This window comes from Melanotaenia boesemani, chromosome 8 (assembly GCF_017639745.1).
Source record: "Melanotaenia boesemani isolate fMelBoe1 chromosome 8, fMelBoe1.pri, whole genome shotgun sequence".
Lineage (NCBI taxonomy): Eukaryota > Metazoa > Chordata > Actinopteri > Atheriniformes > Melanotaeniidae > Melanotaenia > Melanotaenia boesemani.
The window spans coordinates 20,692,305-20,717,516 of record NC_055689.1 but is presented as its reverse complement, the minus strand read 5'-3'; the positions used below and the strand labels follow the sequence as shown (position 1 = coordinate 20,717,516).

The 25,212-nt window shown below is 39.1% G+C and overlaps 4 protein-coding genes across 7 annotated transcripts in view; 3 read left to right on the top strand and 1 right to left on the bottom strand.

Annotated features, from left to right (window-relative positions):
* The first annotated feature begins 866 nt into the window (after nt 1–866).
* Nucleotides 867–1,475, top strand: zgc:92591. The gene is made up of 2 exons (XM_041993733.1): nt 867–1,084; nt 1,163–1,475. The coding sequence occupies exons 1-2, from the start codon at nt 971–973 to the stop codon at nt 1,397–1,399; spliced, it is 351 nt and encodes a 116-aa protein (XP_041849667.1). The 5' UTR covers nt 867–970; the 3' UTR covers nt 1,400–1,475.
* A 5,168-nt stretch (nt 1,476–6,643) lies between these two features.
* asb10 (ankyrin repeat and SOCS box containing 10) lies at nt 6,644–11,765 on the top strand. 2 transcript variants are annotated; one of them, XM_041992751.1, is made up of 5 exons: nt 6,644–7,134; nt 8,259–8,526; nt 9,614–10,118; nt 10,619–10,732; nt 11,151–11,765. In XM_041992751.1, the coding sequence occupies exons 1-5, from the start codon at nt 6,810–6,812 to the stop codon at nt 11,334–11,336; spliced, it is 1,398 nt and encodes a 465-aa protein (XP_041848685.1). In that variant the 5' UTR covers nt 6,644–6,809; the 3' UTR covers nt 11,337–11,765. The 2 variants fall into 2 exon arrangements, with proteins under 2 accessions (XP_041848685.1, XP_041848686.1); XM_041992752.1 differs by lacking the exon at nt 6,644–7,134 and adding an exon at nt 7,840–8,093.
* A 1,655-nt stretch (nt 11,766–13,420) lies between these two features.
* gbx1 (gastrulation brain homeobox 1) lies at nt 13,421–15,738 on the top strand. The gene is made up of 2 exons (XM_041992892.1): nt 13,421–14,118; nt 14,751–15,738. Exons 1-2 carry the CDS (start codon nt 13,668–13,670, stop codon nt 15,263–15,265), a joined length of 966 nt encoding a protein of 321 aa, XP_041848826.1. The 5' UTR covers nt 13,421–13,667; the 3' UTR covers nt 15,266–15,738.
* A 4,040-nt stretch (nt 15,739–19,778) lies between these two features.
* The window catches only part of agap3 (ArfGAP with GTPase domain, ankyrin repeat and PH domain 3), a 127,586-nt gene continuing 122,152 nt past the window's right edge, over nt 19,779–25,212 (bottom strand). For all 3 annotated transcript variants that reach the window (XM_041992010.1, XM_041992011.1, XM_041992009.1), the window contains exons 17-18: nt 24,382–24,637; nt 19,779–23,033 (exon numbers count right to left, since the gene is read on the bottom strand). In XM_041992010.1, coding sequence (XP_041847944.1) covers nt 22,809–23,033; nt 24,382–24,637 — 481 coding nt within the window. In that variant the 3' untranslated portion in view covers nt 19,779–22,808. The remainder of the gene's footprint in view (nt 23,034–24,381; nt 24,638–25,212) is intronic.

Here is a 25,212-nt window from a genome sequence, read left to right as displayed (position 1 = left end):
TTTTAATTTTGGCTCCTTTATTGTGGCACATACTTAAGTTTTAAAGAGCAAAAAAGTTCTACATTTTAATGTCCAGGGGCCTCATTTATAAAACTGTGCATAGGATCCTTACTAAAAGTGTACATGCCAAAATCCCAAAGTTTGTGTATTTTAAAAAATATTCAGGTAGCCACTGTCACCTGCATGTTATAGCCTACCAGAGTCTACCAGAAAGATTTTTATAAATCAGGTCTTAATTGTTAGTTTCTACAATGTATATTTACTTACCAAGGAGCCAGATATCTCGCACAGAGCCTACTATTACCCGAATGTGGTCACCAACCAGGGACCCAGGACCCCCCCAATAGGGTCCCCTAAAGAGCACAGCTACACAACTCAACTAAATTAACATAGATTGTTAGCATGTGATGTGAATACTTAAAAGAGAAATGGTCATTATAGCAAGCATTTTAATGAGAATGGCCTTCATAAACATTTATATCACTTTAAACAAAGAGACAGGACACAAGCAGTAACTCCAGACCTATTAGAACAGTGGATAAAACCACATAAGATTCTAAAGGCAACAAATTTATTTAAATGTACATAAAGTTTATATATCAATACATGTAACACGTGGTTCAATAAGAAGGAACCTTCATTTAGATTTTAAAAGCAATGCAGGTGTGCCATCTAGCGGTAATCAGGACTACGTGCAATGGTGCGCCTTTCTAAAAAGATATAAACTTTAAATGAAAGAAAACTCTGTTCAAAAACTAAACTACTCTTAAAAAAAACGTTGCTTATAAGTCTCCACAGGCATTTCGACCAGCATTAAATCTTAATACTGAGCGTCAGTCTTCAAAAACAGGCCAGGTGAATTAAATTAGCCACTAATTAAAACAAGCTTCATAAACCACTGCCCAGCGACCAGAAACCTGGAATAATTACCCCTAAACTATATGATACAGCATTTAGAGAATTAAAAAAAATGACTAGCGATTTATCAAAAAAGAAAGTGAAGAGTTCGAGTGAGAAAAAGGCGAAAAGAAAAGCTAAAAGAAAAGAGACTTATGCCATGTATATCTATAAAGTTTTGAAACAGGTAGGCAAAAGCATAGTTTTTTTTTTTTTGTTTTTTTTTTTTCTCGCTTTAACCTCCCCCTTACCTGCCTTCCTTCAGGTCCATCCGGATACGGGGATTTCCAGCAGAGCTATGAGCATCATGAACTCCTTCGTGAATGACCTGTTTGAGAGGATTGCCACGGAAGCGTCCCGGCTGGCCCAGTACAACAAGCGGTCCACCATCACCAGCAGAGAGGTGCAAACTGCGGTGAGGCTGCTGCTGCCCGGGGAGCTGGCGAAACACGCCGTGTCCGAGGGCACCAAGGCCGTCACCAAGTACACCAGTTCCAAGTGAATAGTTAGTTTTACAAGGATTCCTGTCTGGTGTAAGGAGTTTCCATGTGAACCATTTCAATAAATATTCAACTGTTTTCTCATGCCTTTTCTTTTTCATCCTCGTAAACCCATTCTCCACTAGATGGAGTATCTGTTCAGTGCTCATGCTTAAAAAAAGACCAATTCTATTCTGCAATGTTACAATGACAAATATTAATGGGATTTATGCATGCACGCTTTTGTGCACAGCCAACAGTTTTATTATAAGCTAACCAAAATCATTCGTATAGGATCCGCCAAGAATGTCAGCTGGTTTAGCTCTACAGTGCAGCTATGAGGCTGTAGCTGAATCCCATATTAAACCTCTTAGAAATACTTTTTTTGTTTTGCTTTATATCTAGAAAATGATTGTTTCGAATTTGCATATGCGCCCTGTATATAATCATTCACACAATCATCAAACTAAAATCAATGCAGCATCTGTGCTTGAAGAGCTGAGAACACAACATTCCTACAGCTGAGGAATTTAACAAGTGGCTGCCTTGTTAGACTTAAATTTAGCTTTCTGTCGTTCAGGGAATCTGCATGCAAACACGTGTATAGAAATAAATTACTAGAAACATAAATATGAGGATGATTTTCTTCTGTCATTTTCATCTTATCAGGTGTTTAAGTATTGTGGCAGCACAGTATCCATATTAAGTCATCCCTTTTGTTGTGGATATTGTACATCATCTGACATTGAAAATATAGTAAATATTGTCACGTGCTTTGGTGTGGTTATTACATTATCTTGGCGAATTCAAAAGGGACAAAATCAGCAAGATATGTTGTAGATTGGTTTATCACTAGGGGAAATTATAAAGTGTAAAAAAAAATCCTTAATCTTTAATGTGTCTGTAAGCAGTGCGGTATTTTTATGATCGGCAATATCCAAATGAGAGATCAGAGGCGTGTTTAATGTTCCAGTTTCTCAATTTGTGGAAATCTGTTCAGTTACCTGAAATCGTTTATCTAATATCTGTGATTACAAACAAGGTACCCAGCCACAGACTGTTAAGAAAACTAACATCTAAAAATATACCAGTGTTCTTCTTTTTGGTTTCCTTCACCTCTGATGAGGTTCACATAGACAATGGCAAAGGTCATCATTAAGCTGTACTTAAAAATTAAATATATTTATAACCCAAAAGAGGGAAATATGCAACACTGTATCCTTGTTATGCATTGTAATCAGGTTTTTAAAAGGCGACGCTGAATAGTACTTGATTACAGCATAATGGCAGTAGCGTTTGCACCAGCTCAATCTGCATAAAATGGAGGTTCTGATAAAGGTCTCTCTAATTAGGATGCTGTTTACATCAGACTTTACATACACCTATTAGACAGCTTTCATCAACATCCCTACAAGTTGGGCTCACTGTTCTAATATACTTGGGTGTGACTCCCACTGCTGACTGTTATTGTTGAGATATCTATTTTAGATGTTTCTCAGCTTTCTTGGTAATGATACAAAATCTACTGAAGTTATTATGAGGGTGATACAATCTTTGATGGCAGTTACTTTGCTCATGATTATCGTGGTCATTTAGGTTTTGTATCTTGGGCCCTTCCTCATATCCCCTCTTATGCCAGCGCCTAGTGGTAGTCATCGCTGTCTGCTTTAGGCAGACTGCTATGAACACATTATGGATGGGTGCATTAGTGAGTGATGCAAAGGCTGGGATGCCTTGCCTTGTTTTCATGTGAGAGTGCATCATTAGAAAATGTTCCACTTGGCAGGGAAGCGCGTATTAACTGCAACTGCAATGAAATGAGGTTGTGATAGATGGTTAAAGTTATGAAGGACTATTAGGTTGAAATATGAACCTCTCAATTGTCATGATGAAACAGAGGGCTATTTGCATGGTGATCAGTGCATTGAGAGACAATTGGAATCTGCTAAGACCGATACATTATAGGTAGAGGGCTCAGAGCTGAAAGAGTACAGAAAAAGTAATCGTGCTGCCACTGAATAGTTTGAAGTTACTGTTCAATTCAAGACGCTATAAATTAATTTAAGTTCTTTGCCAAGATCTCGAGCATTGCAATGAGATCTGAGAAAGAGCTGCTAACAGGGCACTTGTCTAAGCCCTGTTGTGGACTCTTAAGAACCATATTAGTAAACCAGCATTGACTGTTTTTAGAGGCACTTTAATGGCATTGAACTCTCAAAACAGACTGTATGTGCCTACAACAATACATCTGTAAAAAATAAGGACAAGCAAAGATGCAAATCAGAGCCAGCAGACAAATCATATAAAGGCAGCCACAAGCTTCCCATAAAGTCAGCAGTCAATTAAGCATCCTCATTATGTCTTATCATGTTTCCATGGTGACCCACAATTTCTTTCACCACCAGGATGCAGACTTCCGACCCTCTGCTCTTTTACTCACTATATGTGAGCCAGAATGTGTCAATTAGATCTTAATTGCTCTCATTCCAGCACAGAGTTCCCCAAATATAAGAGATGAGCCAATGACTTCTGACAATCAGTAAAATAAGACACACCTGATGGCAAACTGAGGGCACTGCTGCCATTAAAAGATTCTCTCTAAACTTAGATTCCCTTTGGTTACTCTACCTCTGACTTAAACTAACAGCAGACCCAATTGCAAACCCATTAGCATCTAATATTACTGTAATTACTGTGTACATTTCATTATGTTCTCAGTATATTAAATGGCTGTTTGGTGTGGTGGGAGGGCTATAGTTTAATCCCTTTCTGTGTTACTGTGTGCCACGGTACTCAAAATAGCATTAAGAGCCACATAATCAGAGGGAACTAATTGCCTATGATTGCATAAATGAAGTGCCTCACTCTCATCAGGGCTTCTGCTGATGTCCAGCCTCTTTCCGCCCTGGGAGAGAAAGGTGGCTGACCGCCTTGAAAAGATAGCTACTGGTGGGTAATGTGAGGAAAACCAAAGATCTAATGTGTCAATGGGGGTGGGGGGTGGTTTGGCTGTGAGGGCAGGGGGTGTTGGTTCTGCTGATATATAAATGTGTATGTATATATATATATATATATATATATATATATATATATATATATATACTGTTGTTGTTGTCATCAGAGTTGCCTCTGCTTCACAGAAGAAGAAAAAAAAGAGATAAACATGAATGCCCTCCATTTGAGAAATGAATTTATCGAAGTGGCTGTCTTTTTCCCCATTAGTAAGTGTTTAGTTCAGCGTTTTAAATAATTGCGTTACCAGGAATGATATTTAAAATACATTTGGGAGTCAATGAGGCGGGAAAGTGCCTACATGTTCTGTTGATGACACCCGGGCCATTTGGAAGACATCAAAGTAGAGAGGAGGTAGCCCAGATGCATATTATAAACTCATTATGTATATCATTTAAAGGGATGTACTCCAGCCGCAAAAACAATATTCCTAGTCTCTTTTTGGTAATGTGTGTTTTCAAAGTTGAAACTCTTACTTGCTTTCTGTTTAATGTGGCATCTATTACCGCACTGTAACGTGAAATGAATGGCCTTGATTTCTGTACCAGAACAGTCATTAAGGTAAAGAGGACGTGCAACCATGCTTCTGTGTTTTCAAATGCAAAATAAGGTAAAATCTCTTTGCCAATATCATCTATGTCTCCACCTGTAGCTCGAATCATGTCTTCTGTAGAGCTTGAAGCCGTCTTGATGGTCGTCCATTACAGGATGGAAGATAAAGAGACTTTCAGATTTGCTTGTTTTAATAATAATAATAATACTTTGTGCATCATATAGACCTACAACATAATAAATAAGCTTTCTAAAATAAGGTCATCTTTCCCAGCCATGACAACCTTTTTCTGTGTCTGTAAGCTGCTTTTCTACCACTGGAAAATGGCTGCTCATCAGTCAAAAGAGATGTTTATCAGATGCCTTGTGAGTAGGCTTAAGAAGCTTAATTATGCGCCGTCCCTCTGCCATCAGATCGCTACACGTGGGGCAGAGTGACACAGCGGTTGCCAGTCATTCAGCCTAATGTTCTAATGTAGGGAGCCATGTGGATACAGAAAACCCATTAGAGCTCTCAGGAAAAAATACTGAACAAAAAAGACATTTTGAAAGCTACTTACAGGGGCATACAAATACATTGTTCTTGTTTGCACTTCCTCTAACAGAAACATCAAGAAAATTTGAGCCTATAAGTTCCTTAAATATTTAAGCCAGGATTGTTTTTAGCCATATTTCTTTATATTAAAAAAAAAAAATAAATAAAAAAAAAAACAGGAAATGATCGCCCCAATTTAGTGAAACATTAACAGAAAAACAGTATGTGCCAAAAAAAAAGAAAAGAAAAAACATTTGTACATTTCTAATAAATTTGAACACCAATATTTGGTTTAACCAGTTTTATTTTCTTTATGAAAATTGTGGCATTTTTTTTACATTATTTAATCTTAAACCCAGCCTGGACCCAAGCTTAGACAAGCTTTATTGTAATTTCTAGTCTTCAGTAATAGTTCTCAAACCTTCTCCTTTTCCTTTCCAAGCTCTTCTTTACATGTTACAAGCCTGCTTTGCTACTATAAATAGTTTTTAACTCTAACACTTTTTTTGTCCTCCACTTGTCCAGTATTCTTAATTTCTCAAGAACACACACTATCACACCATGCTGAAATAGGGCTATAAAGCTTAAATTAATGGCTTTTTGGAAATCCTCTTATTGGTGGAAAAATGCTATTTTATGTCTGTCAAACTGATTTTTCTTTTGTATTTTTCGTGGAAGCGTCTGAGGACTCAAATAATGAATCTTTAGGTCAGGTTGCTTGTAACAAAGAGCTTAAAGACACTATTAAAAACTGGCTGTCTGTTAGGTGCAGACACAACACTGCTCTTCTTTATGTTTAAATGACCCATAGGTTGGAGTTAAGAGGCTTAACAAGAAGTAAAGTCAGTGACCACAGAAAAGACTTTGAAAGATCTTCAGAAAGCCTAAAATACTGCTGCTCAAGACTGCTTTAAAAAACTACAAAAAAAATAAATAAATAAATAAATAAAAAAAATCTGGCTCCTTGGAAGCAGCATTATTTTAAAAAACGTGGCTCTTTTACCCCCTAAAAAGTATGTGACATTTATTCAACTTATTGGTACGTCCAGCCTGAGAAAAGGACTTCATGGCAGGCTCGAGGCAAACAAGAGAAGTTAGAGTGGGTGCACCATGCATGTGAGACATAAAAATAGCACAACTTGTCACACTGCAGGGAGGGTCTCATGCCGAATATCAAAACAACTCTGTTAACAGCCTGCAGGCAAAAAGTGGACAGCAGCCAGAGTAGGTTCAACAACATAAACAGACATTGTGAGACAGGCCTTTTAAGACAGCCTACTCCTACCCATCTTACAATATCCCATTTCTCCTGGAGAGGTAAGAAGCCAGTTAGCATGTCCCGAGGAAGCTTTGTATTCACTTCCACAGCCCTGCGTTCTCTTGAACTTGACAAGGAAATGCTGGAGAGAGACAAATACAAGAAGCAGCTTGTCACCCACCACCTCAGTAGCTATATGATGAAAAAAGAGGCAATGGACAGAACACAGCTGAAGTCAAGCATTGCTCAGCCAGTAGCCGTCTGCCAAGACATGGTCATCCAAAATGCTTTGTATACAGGAGACCTGGAGGCTATGCAGCGTCTTTTTCCAAGAGGATCCACAGCAAACTTTATCATTGAGCCTCAGGGAGGGGAAATGCGCTGGGTCGCCCGGGGTGAAGGTAAGAAAGATCATCTATTTTCGTTAGAAAATCTATTTTGCAAGTGGAGAAAACTTAGCTGGAAGTTTTATTGCATTTTTGGAGATGAGCATCCAAAAATCACAAGTTTAAGATATCAAGTAGAAGTACCTCACCTTGAGTGTTTGAAGGCACAGTAATGCAATATTTATAGAAACAGACCACGAGGCAATATTAATAGAAACCACTAAAAGTCTAACCACATAGTTTGGCCCAGTAGTTGTTTGTTTGCTATGTGTAACACTGGTGTTAGCTCATTATATTCAGTTTCTGCTTCCCTTTAAGACTAAATGCTGTTTAAAATCTAATATTCTGGATCAGTTTTTTACCTACAACAGCTTGTTTGCTCACTCTAAATAAATGTTGAGGACTATAAGTTAAAAATTTGGATGACTGTATCATAAAACAGATGCTTTCAACAGTGGGTGGTACTGATACTTGGATATTTAAAATCAGTATGTTGCATTTTACTTCTATGAATGCAAAGGTACCATGGGCTTCAGTGAATTAGCTGAAAAAAACAGGCTACATATAGTGCACAGTCATTGGCCCCCATGTTACTGCACTGGCATGGTTCACTGGGTCAGCCAAAATATCACATAACACCTCCCTGAAATAGTCCAGTCTGCACAAACAAACCTCACAAGTGGTCCTTTAGCTAGAAACTACACAACTAAAGCTTAAAAACGTTCTTTGGAATATGGCTTATGTGGCACCTAAAATAAAGTGGCGCAAGCCAAAGAACTATCGTCAAGATGTGATTGCCACGGCTACAGCCACAGGTTGCGTCCTGCAGTTTTGGAATTCTCTGCTTGTAGGCGATGAGCTGACTATTCTCAGTATTGTGGACGACGATGAATACGGCTACCTTGTTGATGCCATTTATGACACCAGCAATTTAGAGGAGTGGAAGAACTTCAGATTTAACTACAGATGTCTCAGTAGGTTTTAAAGGTCGCTCTTTTGTGTATGTTATATGAGGGAGAAGTGCTGTCATTCTGATGGGGCATGTCATTAATAATACATTATGTCTGCTGCCTTCTAACAATGCTTCTAACTCTAAAACTCCAAAATGACCTCATGGCCATTTTGCGCCCTGCTTTCAGGACTATGGTCACTGACTTATGAGCAAGAACTGACGACGCCACTTCACATCACAGCTGGTCGAGGTTTCACTGACTGCCTGAAACTTCTGTTGCAACGTGGGGCAAATGTGGAACAGGCACCCGGGGGCATCACTGCTCTGCATCAGTCCTGTGAAAACTGCCAGGCAGAGTGCACCAAGCTGCTGTTGATCCATGGTGCCAATGCCAACGCTGTTTCAGAAGATGGCCTCATGCCTTTGCATGTTTGCACAAGCCCTGAATCTCTTGAGTGAGTATAAGAAACTAGAAGGTGTACTCCATTTCCTCATACACTGCCACCTGGATTTAATTAAGCATAGAGGTATGAGCCTTCTATTTTATAATTACTGCATGGACGATGATGGGTGATGGGCACATCAAGGTAAGAAGAGAGGAAGATGAAGTGATGCGGCCATCATGACTAGTGCGTGCTGTACAAGCCTGTGGGAGCAGTGCTATGATCTAGGGTTGCTGCAGTAGGTCGGGTTTAGGTTCAGCAACATTTTATGTGCCCAAGGAATGAGGTCAGCTGACTACCTGAATATACTGCATGACCAGGTTATTCAATCAGTGTATTTGTTCTTTCTTGGTTACACAGTCATATTCCAAGATGACAATGCCAGGATTGCTGACAAATCATTGTGCTCAAGTTATGACATAGTGGTTCAGGGAGCAAGAAATAGCATTTTCACACAAGCATTTGCCAGACCTGAACCTCAATGAGAATCTTTGGGATGTGCTGGAGAAGGTTTTGCGCAGCTGTTGGAGTCTCTCATCATCAATACAAGATTTGGTGAAAATTAATCCAACACTGGATGGAAAAAAACCTTGTGACTCTGCAGGAGCTTATTGAAACAATGCCACAGCCAAATGCTGCCATAATCAAAGCTAAAGGCGGTACAACACAATATTAAAGTGTGTGACCTTTTTTGAGAATTACTTTTATGTGGCCAGGTAGTGTATAATGCAGTTAGGCTAATTCAGTTTACCATTTCAAGAGCAGGTTTAAGATACAAGTCAGTGAACTGTGCCATTTTGTGCAAATTTCAGCTTTGAAAACCAGAAAATAAATAATTTGTCTTTTGTATGAGGAAGATTGTATCTTCTCTCAAGTGTTTAATAGTCTTTACATATTTTCCAGATGAACAAACAACATCTAAGTCTAACGAAAAGTTGCTGAAATGTCGAGTTTCTGCTACTCAGAATATAATTATTTCAAGTGCACACATTTGAAACATAAACATCAACAGAATTGTGGTGGTGGAGGGATAATTGTTTAAAGAATGTATTGAATGAGCTGATCTAATTTAATTTGTATCCTTTAATTCTGTTGGCAGATGTGCTAAACTACTCCTTCAGTATGGTGCTGCAATCAATGGTCGCACTGTGGATGAAGATGATACTCCCTTACATGCTGCTGCCAAGAATGGCCTTCCAGACCATGTTGAGCTCTACCTCCGATACGGAGCAGCTGTGGACAAACAAAACGATGAAGGTCTCACACCCCTGAACGCAGCATGTTCACAACCACAGGACGTACAGGACCTAGGACGTTACTTCAAGGTGTGCCAGCTGCTGCTGGGGGCAGGGGCCAGTGTTCACTCTATGGATCAGGACAAACACATGCCTTTGCATATGGCCTGTAAGAATGTAAATCCAGACATAGTTGATCTGCTGCTGGCTAACGGCGCCTGCGTTAACACCATGGACTATGGTGGTGAAGCTCCTATGCACAACATCCTGAAAGTGGTGTGCTTCAAAGTTCCCCATGATCCTGAGAGGATTGTGCGTGCTCTGCTCAACCATGGTTCAATTCGAGTGTGGCCAGGAGCTCTCCCTGTGGTAGGACACTATAGGTCATATGAGATTTAAAAAGTGCTTGTTTTAACTAAAGGCTAATACTGTACAGGTTTTTTTTAATCATAAATAAAGTAGCTCATTTTGCATAATTAGCAAGTGCTGCACATGTAACACCTTGACAAGTCCTGAAACACTCCACTCTTCTTGCAGACTTCACAAGTTCACATTCAAATCATTACCATTTTATGACACAACATGAAGTGTTGCACTCTCTGTGGGAAACAGACTACAACTATCAGTGAACCCACGTGCACTAGACAAAATGCCTGGTTCCTAATTAGGCAAGTGTTAATAGGAGATTAATTAGCACTAATTGCATAATTTCCAGTTAAACCCCTGGAGGGAAGACCAATCTGTTCATTTCACAAGTGTTTAATTACTTTATTTCTTCAGTTCTATGGAGTCAGAAGCTTGCTTATGAACTACAATAACGATTGTATGAGTCTGATTGTTTATATCTGAGTTGTGATGCATCTTTTTAGGTTTTGAAGCACTGCTCGCAATCTCCTCGCACCATTGAGGTTCTCCTGAATGCTTACAGTCACCTGAAAGTCACAGATACCTGGAGAGAATCTGTGCCTGAAGAGGCGTTAAAGGCAAGCTCTTTAAATGATTCATGTGGGAAGTTTTCAAAGATGATTGTTTCTTTTTTTTTATTTTAAATATGTTCTTTCTTAAAACAGTTCCTCTTCATATTTTTATTTCTGTGTCTTCCTGCAAAAATTACAAGGTTTGCTCCTATCTGAGTAGCCTATCTGATTATTGTCATAATTAAGTGACTATGAATGTTCTGATGAAACCACTTTTTTAGGCTGCTTTAAAGGTCCAAGGCCTTTGGATGACTAATTATCACTGAAAATGAAACATCTCAGGTTGTGGGTTCGTTACTGCTGCAGTTCACGTTTAGCGAACTGTTAATTATATTAAAGTATACACAGCGAATGAAACTGTAAGGTGAGAATTATAATGTTCCATCAAATTTATTTATGTCAGTCTGTGTTTTAATCCATCTAGGTGTACAAAGAGTTCTATGAGTCGGTCTTCTCCTTAGCAATGACACCTCGCACCCTCCAGCACTTAGCTCGCTGCAGACTCAGGAGCTTCCTGGGGGCCCAGGTACACAAAGTGGTCCCAAAACTTGATCTGCCCACCTTCATCAAGAACTACCTGCTCCTGGAATATAGAGGATATGTTCACTGAAAACATGTGTTGTTTTTTAATGAAGGCTGCTTTTAAATGTTAATACGTGAATGTTTCATTTATAATAATTTTGCTTATAAACTGCACATGAATTGCTTCAGCACATATGTATGATTTGACACCGCTAGAGGGAGCTATAGACTAGAACTGAAAGTTCATTTGCAATTTTATATTTTATTTTATTTATATTTTTTCTACTTGTGTATTTAAAGTTAAGGAGCTTGGGATTTTACAATAATCTTCATATTTTGATGTAAATGCCCACAATAATAATGTATTAATTTGAGGATTACCCTAAAATATTTGCATGAGTTGTACTCACGGAGATTATTAACATTAACGATTTATATAAAATATGCTTGGTATAGAATAAAACAGACCTATTGTGGCCTTTTCATGTTAATATTGTTTCCTGTAATTTTATTTGTTTGTTGCTTTTTTTTGTTTGTTTGTTTTAACTCATTTAGTCAGCTGATTGGTGTTTACTGCCTTTAGATTTTCGGGAGGAAAAGTGACACAAAATAAGCTTAAATTAAAAATAAAACAAGATTTAAGTTAAAAAAAAAACACGTTTGAATCACATTAGAGGGTTCTTTTACAGAAAAATGTTATATATTTATCATTCTACATTTATAATAAAGTAGAAATAACAACATTTTATTCTGTCATTTAAAGTTGATGGCAATATTTCATCAGCAAAAATAAACGGAATATTCTCCACGAGTCATATGGAAAAACAAAAACAACAGCTGTTTTTCTGAAAAAATAAATACATAAATAAAACCTCTCAACTGGAATTAAATTCAAATTTTGTGTCAGGTCAAAAGTTGATTTCATTACTTTTGTTTAAACCCGTGTGTTAAAAGTTGTAGTCGGAGATATCTTAAAATAAGTGCTCTCTATTTTACGAAGAAATTGGGTTCTATTTAATTTGTTGCAAAGAGGATGTAAAAGAAAATCTGGGAAGGAGACGATGATTCGCTCAGCAAATGGTTTCAATATAGTTCAAAGAGGTGCTACTGAAGTCAGTTGCAATTATAAGAATTAGCTTGGCCTGGGCCTCCATCGCTAATCAGAGTCGGTGGTGATCATGTTTATGTCCTCGTGCAATCAGACGACCGGTTGGAGAGCTCGGGCACCCAGGACTCAATAGGGCTAATCATCATCACTCCCCATTGCAATTTAAAAGGTGAGATGATCCGCGATTAAAGAAAAGAGAAGAGTGATTTTTATTCTCCACATGCATCTTTGATCAGAGGCAAATTACTATTCCTAAAATGAGTGCAAAATGTATGCATCATTGTTTGAAACAAAGAAAGAAAGATAAAAAAAAGACTAGTAAAGTTTTGAATTCATTTTCATTTCGGTTTCCTCGAGTTCAAACAAAGTGGAAATCCACACAGATTTGACTTTACTTTGTGTCCGTGTCCGCACTGCTGTTGACCTCGCATAAATGTCTTTTATCTGCTTTTAATTTCGCACAAAGTGTCTCTCTCCAGGGAACAATTGTTGCAGCACGTCTTTTTCTGAAGCCAAACGCATTGTTTTTAGCTGTGTTGAATAGGACAGAAAGCGGAGAAACATCTGCCTCTCCTCCCTCCTGACTCTGATGCCCATCGGCCCCAATATTCCAACAAAAGCCACCGTTGTTTTTCCCTGTCCCTTGAATCCAGAGTAATTACTTATCATCAATCAAAATTAATAATAGCTGATTGGGTTGGTGTGGTCAACGATTATAGAAGGGGAAGGGCTGGAGCAGTCTCTCACACCGCTTCGCAGTCAATGGTAAACCTGGCAAAAAGGAGGAGGGGGGCTGATGGGGTGCAACTCCTCTATTTGGTCTCCACTGGGAAACTACCGCCTCTCAAGACGGCCAAAAAGTCAGAGGCTGAATAAGGAAATGAAGCGTAATTTGAAGAAGATGGATGAGCCCCCAGGGAAACACCCCCTTTTCATTCCTCTTGTATTGCAGATGATAACCAATGCGCTCTCGCCCTCTGTTTCTGCGCGCACACACGGTGCATCGGAGAGGGGCGGAGGGAGGAGTCGCAGGGAGGGAAGAGGTAGATAGATAGAGAGAGCGTGTGTTTATGTCTCAGTGTGTGACAAATAAGAGGGAAAAAAAGGTAGCGCTTGGGCACACAACAAAGCGCCGGCTGACTGACGCGTATAGAGTGCAAAGATCCGGAGAAGCAGTCCACTCCCAGAGATGACAACACGCCAGAGGACCAGCTTTCAATTAACTCTGTATTTAAACTAAAAGTTTGGCGCGTCGCAGAGGAGAGGATCTGCTGTCAACTTCTCACCAAATAAAAGTATTCGCCTGCAAAAATGCAGCGTCCGGGCGGTCAAGGGACAGCGTTTTCAATCGACTCCCTCATAGGAACCCCTCAGCCCAGGCCTGGACACCTGCTCTACACGGGCTATCCTATGTTCATGCCGTATAGACCTTTGGTCATCCCACAGGCTTTATCCCACTCGCCTTTATCGTCTGGTATACCTCCACTAGCGCCACTGGCTTCTTTTGCAGGACGGCTCACCAACACGTTCTGTGCCAGTTTGGGACAAGGAGTGCCATCCATGGTTGCACTCACCACAACGATGCCAAGCTTCTCGGATCCACCGGACAGTTTCTACCCTCCACAAGAGCTGCCTGGTCCCCGTCTGAGCGCCGCAGACTCTGTGACGAGGAGACAGGAAAGTCCGCACTCTGAGGAACTGCACAGCCGGGACAAGAGCTCTGAGCTGCTGAACTTCTCGGAAACTTTTCAAACAATATCAGGTAAGCTTGAGCTCTTTCATTAAAACTACCATTTTATTATAATTAGTCCTCAGGGCTACCGCGCAAAAAGTTACGTGTAAAATCCCTTAGGACACAGCTTGTTGGTCCATGGCCAAAGTTAGAATGTTCTGTCTTAGCTCAGTGTTGCCACACTTGACAGAAATGTTTATAACACGTATCTTATTAATCTTGTGGTTAGATTGATAGAAGGCCAAGCTTGAAAAAATAGCTGATTCAGAAAAGAGACCTTAGTTTAATTGTTTCTGAACTGGCTTTCATGACATTATAATAGTTGGGAACAAGGCACAAACCCATTTTAACTTTAATAAAAAAAAATAAACATGTACAGGTCGTTAAACATTTTCACAGGTGGCAAAATCTACTCAGATGCAGTAGAAAACTTGAAAAACAACCCAGTGTTTACATCTATGATGACTTCATAGAATTTCAGGTTGTTTAGCCAGTTAAAATACTATATATATATATATATATATATATATATATATATATATATATATATATATATATATATATATATATATATATATATATATATATATATAATTTTTTTACATGTAATTCATGAGCTTTTTGCTGAATATATTCTCTTTTTCCCATCCTAAAAATTTTAGGTGAGACCAAACTATACAGTTCAGACGACGAGAAGTTGGACCTAAAATCAGCTGACACCGTCTGCAGCGACAGAGAGGACAGCTCCGCAGACAGCGAGAACGAAAGTTTCTCGGACGGGAACACCTGTGGTCCTCTATCCCAGAAGGGCAAACTAAAAACCGGCTCGCAAGAGACGCTGCCAACCGGCAGTTCAGCTGGGAAGAGCCGAAGGAGACGAACAGCTTTTACCAGCGAGCAGCTGCTCGAACTGGAAAAGGAGTTTCATTGTAAAAAATATCTTTCTCTGACTGAACGCTCCCAGATCGCACATGCACTTAAACTGAGCGAGGTGCAGGTGAAGATTTGGTTTCAGAACCGCAGGGCCAAGTGGAAACGGATCAAAGCCGGTAACGTCAACAACCGGTCAGGAGAACCTGTGAGAAATCCCAAAATAGTGGTTCCCATCCCTGTGCACGTCAACAGGTTTGCTGTGAGGAGTCAGCATCAGCAAATAGAGCAGGGGACCAGACCATGATCTCAGATGAAAAATCAGAACATATTAATAATAGAACACTTACAATGACTCTCATTTCCACTGACTTGTTGAACGCATGAAGCACAAAAAGGAGAATTCAGTTATTTTGTCTGAGAGGGGACTGACAAAAATATCAGTTATTTGGAAATATGCTGTCATTTTTATTTATTATTATGTGAATATGTAAATAGGAGTGTGTTTAAAAAAATGGTACAAAAGGGCACTATGAGATGTGACTGTAAATATTTTCTAATTATTTATATTTAGGGCCAAAACGTTCTGTTGCTTATGTGCATGTCCTCATTTGGTGATGATTTCTGGATTTTGTGTTTCGTACAATTTGTTGACCACATTTGCATGTAACTGGAGACGTTTTTACATTTTCTTTGGCGGGTGTAGGAAGCATCTTTGACAAATATTTGTGGGGGGAAAAAAATAAAATAAAAAAAAAAGATCTGAAGGAAATACGAACAAACAAGGGACAACTGTAAAGTATAATTGATCTAATAAATCGCTTTATACAAACGCTGGAATCCAGATGGAATCGTTATTATTTACAAAAATAGGTTTGCGGTGTGCAAGATCTGCTGTATGGTTTTTTAAATGATTTTATCCTGATAGATTAAAAAAAAGGCCTGTGTTGTGGAAACGTGGCTGATTTTTAACGACACAAACGGCATCATTTAACACTAAACACTATCTTCCGTTTTCTTTGAGCAATGTTTCTGATCATTTTTTCTTTTTTAGATTTCTGAAGTTTTATTGAAAACGGAAATATTTTCTTTTTAATACAGAAAAAAACCCAACACGCTGAAGTCTGAATGTTTTCATTCACGCAGCGTCGCATTGATTTTAATCTTTCGAAGTTACAAATTATTCACCTTTTCCTGAAACATGAGGACCGGAAAGGTAGACGAGTGGATTTTAAATAGCTGCAGTGATTGATTTCTCTTTAGGAGGTCATGTTGTCTCAAGTGGACTGATGGTTCCTCATTAGGCTGAGCGCATTCAACACACTGTAATGAACTTCTCCATCAGTCACCACAGACACCCAAACCACCTCTATGTAATTTGATAACAACAGAACTTTTTTTTTCATAATTACAAAAAATGTTGCAAAAACTTAAAATTTAAAATCTTTAAAGACCCTTTAAAAATCCAAAGGGCTGACCAATTAGTTTTTCTATCATGTCCATGTGTAATTATATCAGATTATTATAGAAACTTGATTTGACATTTGCCCAGAAACATTCAGACATGCATGCATTTATTAGAATAACATTTCACAGTACATTCTGGCAGTGATGCCAGCATGTGAATATATTTATTGAAAAAAAAAAAAAAAACAGGCCTAAGGTTTGCAGTAATATTTATTTCCCTCCATATTAATAGAACACCATGATAGCTCTATCATTAAGATCAAACATGGGAAATATACAATACAAGACAAAAATATTATAATAATATGTGGTTACAATAATATCTGGTCACATCCTATTACAGGAAGGAGAAAATGCCCCTTGCTGTTTTCATTTAAACTTTCATATGCACAGCTCTGGCTGTGCAGCTTCTCTGAACTGCTTCCAGAAAAGTTTCATGTTTGAATATTTTCCTTTCACCTCAGAGGGAAGAGAGTGTCTGATCTCCAATTTCAAAAAAAGTCAGAACACAAGCCACATTTAACCTTTCACAGCAGCCTCTACTAAAGTCTGATAATGGAGGTATATTCCTTAAGTAATTTGTCAATGTTAAAATGTGTGTGTGGAAGAATTATTCAGTGGAAACATAAAAGTTTTGGGGGAAAAAAACAGATATAAGAAATCCATTCTACATTTCAATTCACTCAAGCTATTCATGCACCTCTTAAAAAATACTTCATCTCAGTTTGACCTCAGTGCATAAACGGTTCTTCCATGACCTGGCTACCCATGAGTAGCAAAGTTTATTTCACCGTCCACCTCATATATCAAGACTGTGACACTTGGATGGGGACTTGAGGAGTGATGATCGTGTGAAGTAGCAGTGGGAAATTTTTTTATGGTACAAGAGCTGGCTAATATAGACGGTCAATTCCACGACGTTGTGCCAGGGTGCAACTGCTATTTTAGTCACCATGAGCTGCACGGTGGAAGTGATGATGAGGAGCAGTCATACAGCTCAGCTACTAACTTCAAGTTGGCTGTCATTATCAAAATCCTGAGTGAGGGACTGGGGTTTTTTCTAAGTTTCTCTTCTTATATGCCAAAGAAGCTCATTTTATTTTAAGAATAACTCCTCCAAAATACTTAAGTTCCTTGCAATTGTGTTAATTCTTTCTGAGTTGCATTAAACTCTCCACCTTTGTAGCTACATATTCTGCTAATAGAATTCCAAATTGAAATATCAGAAGCTATTTCCAGCAAAGATGTGTTCCTATTTCCTCATTCCAGCCTGCAGAGTGAGGGAAAGTGAGGGACCTCATTACTGTCCGGTTGTGTGAGTATGCAGGCTGCTCGTCGCTGACTAGAGGCCTGACTTCTTGGGAGGGTCTGGACGGTTGTGGCTACAGTGATGTATGGGCAGATGCATCAAATCGCACAAGATAAACAAGCGATGAGTTTCATCAGGGCCATCATAGCTTTAATTTGGCTGCCTAATGAGTCAGATCTAGTGGCGGAGATAAGAGTTGTCAGAGGCCCGGGTCTAATGAATTTCTTGCCACTTGTAATCAAGGTTGCCTGTCTGAGGGGGGATGATTAATGGAACCCTGGAGGATTCCCTCGGCCCTCAGCCTTCATTACAGCTAATGCATTCTCAAGCAAATTAACAGCAAAATGCAGGCAAAAGCCAATGGGGAAGGGGAGAGAAAGAGAGGAAAAAGGGAGAATTGGAGAAGGTGATGGGAACACAGCGTTTATATAAGACAAAGGAGAATGAGAGTGGCGATGAGGAAGATAGCTTTGTGAAACGGTCAGGACGAGTGCAGAGGAGAGAAAGTGACTCAGGGATGTACTGAAATCTGGTTATTGGTGAGATGATATGGAGATAGGTGTGAAGACATGAGTTCAATGTAGTCATGAAAGGGCAGAGTGCAACATGGAAGCACTGGTCAGACATGACAGAGCTGAAATTGATAAATGGATGTTCAAGTCTGTGGGGAATGCAGGGAGGAGAAATAGTGAGACCAACAGAGCAGAGTGGAAATAATTACTGGTAAAGAGGTTAAAGAGGTGAAGAAAGGAGGAAAAGCATGAGAGCAATGGTAACACATCCAGATCGAGACAGGCAGCAATGAACATGTAAGATCAACCACTGCTAAATGCCACCTAGATGCAACATTCAAGTCAGGACTGGACACATTATTAAGTGCCTGTTAAACAGACTGTTAAAAGTGGCCTGTGGCAGAGCAGCTTTAGGTATTATGGAAATATGGATTTAATGTTTGCAAATATGGTCTCATCAGGTCTTTGTGTACCCATCCATCAGCCTGAGACCCACCTCTGCAATCTTGGAGGCAATTTGTCTGAGAAGAGGTGGGCGGCAGAGAGCCCTCCTCAGTGTTTAGCAGGCCCTGATGAAATATCAAAACATACAGCAGTGCAAGCAAGCGCTCAAGTCTCACCACAACAAACACAAGTGGCTGGGGGTCTGCCAAGACGTGAAGAAAGGTAATAAATTAAAGGATAAGTTTTTTTTTTTCGTCTTTTATTTCTTCCTGCTTTTATTTCTCAGGTGTGTAACAAGTTAACAGCAGCTTAGCGAGAGCAAGAAAGGTGCACTTGTGACTTTTATGACTCAGTTTTCAAATTTTAAATCTTTTTAAAGTTAAAAATCCACAGAGACGCATCTTTTAATATCCATTTTACCTTGTTTGTGTTTACAGACCTGCTACTCACAAAACCAAATCAGAAAATGTAACATTACCTCATGAAACTGTGAACAGCCAACCTGCAAGGAAACCACAAACAGGAATACATATAATCTTGCCTCTAATTGCTTTAAGTAAAGAAGCTGATTGAGGGAACTTGTTTTCAGAGCCTTTAAGTGTGACTCTGGAGCTCCTTCGTGTTAAGCCCGTGCCGAGGCAGGAAGAGGCCAAACCAAAGCAAGACCTTGTGATAAAGAGCAAACAAAGCTGGCCAACAGAGAGAGGAAGGGGATGAAGATATGCTGAAACCAGATTAGCAGGAAATAAGAAGTGGATTAGTGAGGGCTCGACTCCTCCGAACACTGAGATCTGTTGCTTTTCCCCACAGTGTTGTGCTGCCTGACACTAAGCTTAGCTCTTTATCTTAATCCTCTTTCAGCAACTGTTGGGGGTCCCACAGGCAGGAAGAGAAGAGGTTGCATTACTTACCTCAAGACAGGCCCAGCTCAGTTGCATCTGACAAGAAGTGTGATGAAGGTGCATGCAAAAACAAGTGGACATGAAATAGCAGTACTTGTTGAAGTGATAATGAGGCAGTCTCGGCCTCAGCAGGTACATGAACAATGAGATCAAGGTGCAGGATGAATGAACAACACATACACAGGATGAATGTGTCAGTTTCCCCAAATCCAGGGAAGGCTACATTGTTTTATTTGAGTGTTTATTAATAGGTCAACAGTCAGCCAAGCATCCAAGCATACAACATGTTACTCTTTAGCTGTTGCTTTGTTTCACGTTCTGAACATAAAGGAAATACAATAGGAAAATGAACAAAAATAAACAAACAAAAAACATATTTACATACTGCATTATAAATATGTCAAATGTACATCATTATACACAAGTACCAAAGATGGCCTCTTACTATCCAGACCAAACAGAAGTACCTTAAAAATATGCCTAAAGATAAACAAAAGCAACATATCAAAACACGGTTTGTGGGTCAAGAGGACCAAAACCAGTTCAGTTAGTTTCTTTAGGAGGAGCTTGTCTTCAGATAAAAGCATTAAGCTAATATATACATTTCACTTTGTGTTTGGGGTAAAACAGGCAGATTTCTAGTGTTTTCCTATCTTCAAAGATATGTAAGGAAATAACTGTACACATTGAACTTCTCTGTTATCCCACTGAAATGTATTTAGTGGAATAAGTTGGTCAAGTAACGATCAGAAATAAGGCCAGTATTACAGTACAGTACGAGTAAATAAAAACAAGTAATAATAATTATATTAATAATAAGAACAGGTAGAATTTGTGGCTTTTTTGGAGGTCTGGAAAGAATGGATTGACATTTTAAGAAATAAGCTTATCTAGCTTTATGTTGAAAAATGTGCAAAGCAAGAGGGTCTGCAGGGAAGTTTTGCTGCACTTTTGCACATACACAGGAGCCATCAATCATCACCAAACTTTAAAGCTGGAGTAGGCAGCATCGTTTAAACATTGGGACAAAGTTTCACTGCGGCCTGAGACTTAACATGAGTTTTGCCCCACCTCTTAGCTCTGTTTTAATCATTTAGAAAATCTACCTTGTTGCCAATGCAGGCTTTTTTGTGTTTTAATAAAAAAAATAAAAAATAGTTACATGTCAGTAGTTTTATCCAGTGAAACATCAACTTTCTCTGTAACATCTGTGCTGTAGTGGTAGGTAGATTTACTATGAAAGATGGACGCAATTACTTTTACAATTAATTTGGATTCTTGCTATGAGAAGCAAAAGCCTTGCAGTTCATATTTTTGTTGTAAGTGTTGTATTTCTTAATGTTTGGAGTTTTCCTTTCTCTATTGTTTCATATTTCATCCTACACCAGCTTTAAGCAAGATAATTCAAAAAGCTTATTTAGAAAAAAATGTTAAACCATCATTTTATAATATTGTAATTTCCTTTTCCTACAAATGTCTTCTTTTAACTACACGTGAACCTTCAGGTTGCTCTGAGAAAGGCATTCTGTAAAGACAAAAAGGTACCAAGTTATGACTTGCTCTGTAAACACCTGCCTTTGTAAACCTTTAAAACCAAAATTATTTATAACCTTACAAATGAAAGATATGGAAAACTTACACTTAAGTTTTCTCTTACCCAAATTAATATTTACTATGAAGGAAATGACTTATCTGTAGAATACTGTACATCTTTACTAATAAAAGCTAATTATACTAAGTCTGTGAGCCTGCTGATTTAATTCCCTTAATTTTCCTCACACTCAGTCACGTGAATGTGTTTTGTTAACTCCCTGCTTTCAGGCTGACAGGTACTAATGGTAGGGCAGCTTCAAGGAAAAGGAAAAGGCTGTTTTATATCAACTCTAGAAGTCTGAATAAGTTCAGACTGCTCTAAGAAGGAATAAGGCGAAGGAACAAGAACTACTCTTTACAGATATCTGTACAGTAAAACACAGTTATGTTCCCATATCTCCATCGTAGGTCTTCTCTCCAGTGTCCTTTATGAACGGAAATGCCCAGGCGCTCTCTGCAGCACACGGTTACTGACGTAGACGTAAGCACGAACATATTATACAATTATGTACGAACACACGCACACAGTACCATATATGTATTTCACAGCAATAATAGAGGCTATGATCTTGGGAGTACCAATTCTACATGTTTCAGCCACAGGAGGTGAACAGATATTCTGGGATGTGTATGCTCTGAAATTGTGTGAATCTGTGTCAAACAATTATCAACACAATCTAGTCAGTCAGAAAATGATTCCAACAAAGACATCATAATGGTAGAATTTCACAGTTTCAATCAAATTTGAATGAATTTTGATTGAAGAGGCACACTTACTAAGCCATGCGGCTTAATGGTCATAAAACATTATGCTTTGCCCTGTAATTCCTTCATAGTCATCTACATTTTTACTGAAGAATTGTGGTAAGGGTGGTGAAGGAAATCGCTCACTTTTATCCAATAGGAATCACGCAATCAGCTCCTTTATGATGATCCAAATCCATTTCCCTGTGAATTAAGTATCTAACTCATTTGGCCTCAGTAACTATAATCGCTTTGCCTTTGTATATGAATAGTATGTCAAGAGTTTGATGACTGGGTTGAAGACATGCATCATTATGAAGCTGTAATAATCACTGTTATCACAAGGGAATTACTTTCTCCCTACATCAGTGTTTTGTCACTTCTACAACTATTCTATATAGTTCGGTTATGATGCTTAGTCTTGACAGTTTGAAGGAAATTTCATCAGTCACACTTACTATAAGCTCAGTTCACATCACAGAGGGGGAAGACATAAAAGGAAATGTTCAAGCATTAAGGAAATGCTTTTCGTGGGGTAGGTATGAATGCCAAAGTAATTCATTTGTTTGGTAGATGCTTAAAGAATAACACTTAAAGCTGATCCTGATCATTTCAGATCAGAATTGAATAAATTTAACAAAAAATGACTCATAACATAATAACAATATAAAAACACAATGTACAATGTCTGATCCTCCAACTTGCAGCACAGTGGAATATCAACAGTATGTCCATCACTACTAATATCTTTCCATTGGTATTGATTCTGGGTTACACAGTGAGAAATAGAGGTGGAAGTACTAAGAAGGGATTCGGGTGGGTTCGTGTGGTTTTCTTTCTATGTTTTTTTTTTTTTTTACTGAAGTTGATTTCTGCGTTCTACATGATGCTGATGCTGCGGTTGAGCTCACACTGGGCATTGTTGTTGTTGATGTTGGGGTTGCGGCGGCTCATATTGGGAGTGGGCACGGAGGTCAGGCTGCTGGAATCGTTGGGGCAACCGTGCTGAAGCAATATATCAGCACACTCCTGACTTCCAGCTCGTCGAGCGTAGGACAGTGGCGTCTGGCCACGAGCATCTCGACTTTTTACATCCACACCGTACTGTGGGAGAGAATGGAGGACATGACACATCAGTATTATGATCGACTTAAAAAAATGATCTTTTGTTTTAATCTAACAAAAATAACAGTAATCAAAACGTTCATGAAAATCAAAATCAGCTAGAAAAGTAGAAGTAAGTATTATGCTGGCTGCATATGTCTGTATAGCTTCAAATACGTTCAAATAAGAAATAAGGAAAAAAAAAACAATGAAAGAACCAATAAAATTTGTATGGAGACACAAGTTCAGAGAAGTCAGAAAGAAGAAAGGTTCATATGGACATCCCCAACCCAGGAGATCAGCCTGTGAAAAGGTACGTTTACATATTTCTTGAAAGAAGTCCAAATCTCAGAGGGGAAAACTGTTGAATATCAGCACTCAGAAGTCCTCCCAGTCTTTTTTTTTAAGAAGTTAAAGGGTCATTTCTGTCCTGGTTCTTTTGCATTTCCACTGATGTATAGGTTTTAGAGTAGATTAGGAAAATTAAGTCAACTGAAGTATGTTCCTCCTCCTACCAGTCCTCACCACAGTGGCATCACTGCCCCACTGCTCACAAAACAGTCAGGAAGAGCACTTCAGCTGTAATAAGATAAACTTTTTTGATATTTGCCCTTTGAATGGATTGAGGTAATTTTTGTCCATACTAAAGAATGAAAGCCAATTAAAACAATCATAGATTTAAATCTTTTTGCTTTTGTTTAGTGGTTCCTTATCTGATCTCAACAAATGCATTCTGTAACTTGCTGAAATACCACAGCACTTGATCTTCTCAGCTGATTGAAGTGGCATGACTCACTGTTTAAATGGTGCGTTAACAAACAACACCAAGTGTTCCTGCAATGCATCTAACATTTTACAATTAAAACAGAAGCTCCACTTTTGTTTACTTTGAGTGGGAAATGCACAGTGAAAGTAGCCAAACTACTCCCAATACAGAGATGTTTTTTTTTTTCATAGTAAGCCCTACGACTACAGTATATGTCCACCAAAAGTCATATTAAAAAAAGGGGGGAATATATATGTATAAACTTTGTCTTTCTTAACCATGTCTGCAGATTTGTGACCTGTGCACATAGAATTGCAAGCAATTTCTCTCTTCTTCTTTAACCATATGATTGATTTTCATATGATTTTTTAAAGGAACTGTTACTTTTGTTTCATATATTTCTGTGTTTTCTAAGATTGATTTCAGCATTTTTAAGACTTGGCTACAATCATGCAGATTTGCAACAAGAAACTAGCACATCTGGTAAGGTTAACAAAGAGGTCAACTGGTCCACCCACTCAGCATTTAAAATGTCCATCCCAGTCTGACCACTCCTCTCAAAGCTCAGTAGAGCCGACTCACCCAGATGAGCAGCTGTGTGATGACTACATTGGCCATGGTACACGAGAGGTGCAGCGCGGTGCGTCCGTCTCCATCCCCGTAGGTCTCATTAACCTCTTCCTTGGTGCCATGGGCCAGTAGTAACACAACCAACCGCAGGTCATCCTCTACCACTGCCCGAAGCAGCTGCTGCCCCAGAGGCACATCTGACTGGGGCAGCCCCACCAGGAACAGCTTCTGTTCATATTTGGCTCGGATCCAGCGCTCCTTCTCCTCCCTGGAGAGAAACAACAGACATGCTACAGGCCACGCAGGATGGAACATGGAGAACATGCTATGAACAATTTCACACCTTGGTTAAAGAACTTTCCAAATAATTTAGAGGCTGTGATTTAAAGGGAAAGTAATGTACAAAAGCTGGAGTGTAGACACACAAGGGAAACATTACAGTAATTGGCCTATGAGACTCACTGGAGTATAGTGACATTTCTAAATTATTAGAGCTCAAGAAAGTGACTTCACTATCACAGTGGGAAATAATACAGAAAGATAGGCTGGAGAGATGAGAGAATGCCAAAGGGTGTGACGCTTTGGGCAATATTCCAGTTTCTAGTGATTATGGTCGTCGGTATGACGGTTAGAGCCTGGCCGGCTTTCTAAAGGTTACACATCTTTAACAGTATGTCTGCTGTGGACAATACTGGAAGGCGGGGGACGTATTTTTATCAGTGCTGTCGGCTGTCAGTCTGAACTGGTGAATCCCCTCCACAAAAGAGGCAGTATGTCTCTGAGCCCCGGTCTCCCTTGGGGTGGCTGGGCCCTGAGTCAGATCGATGGGGCTGAATGGCAGCC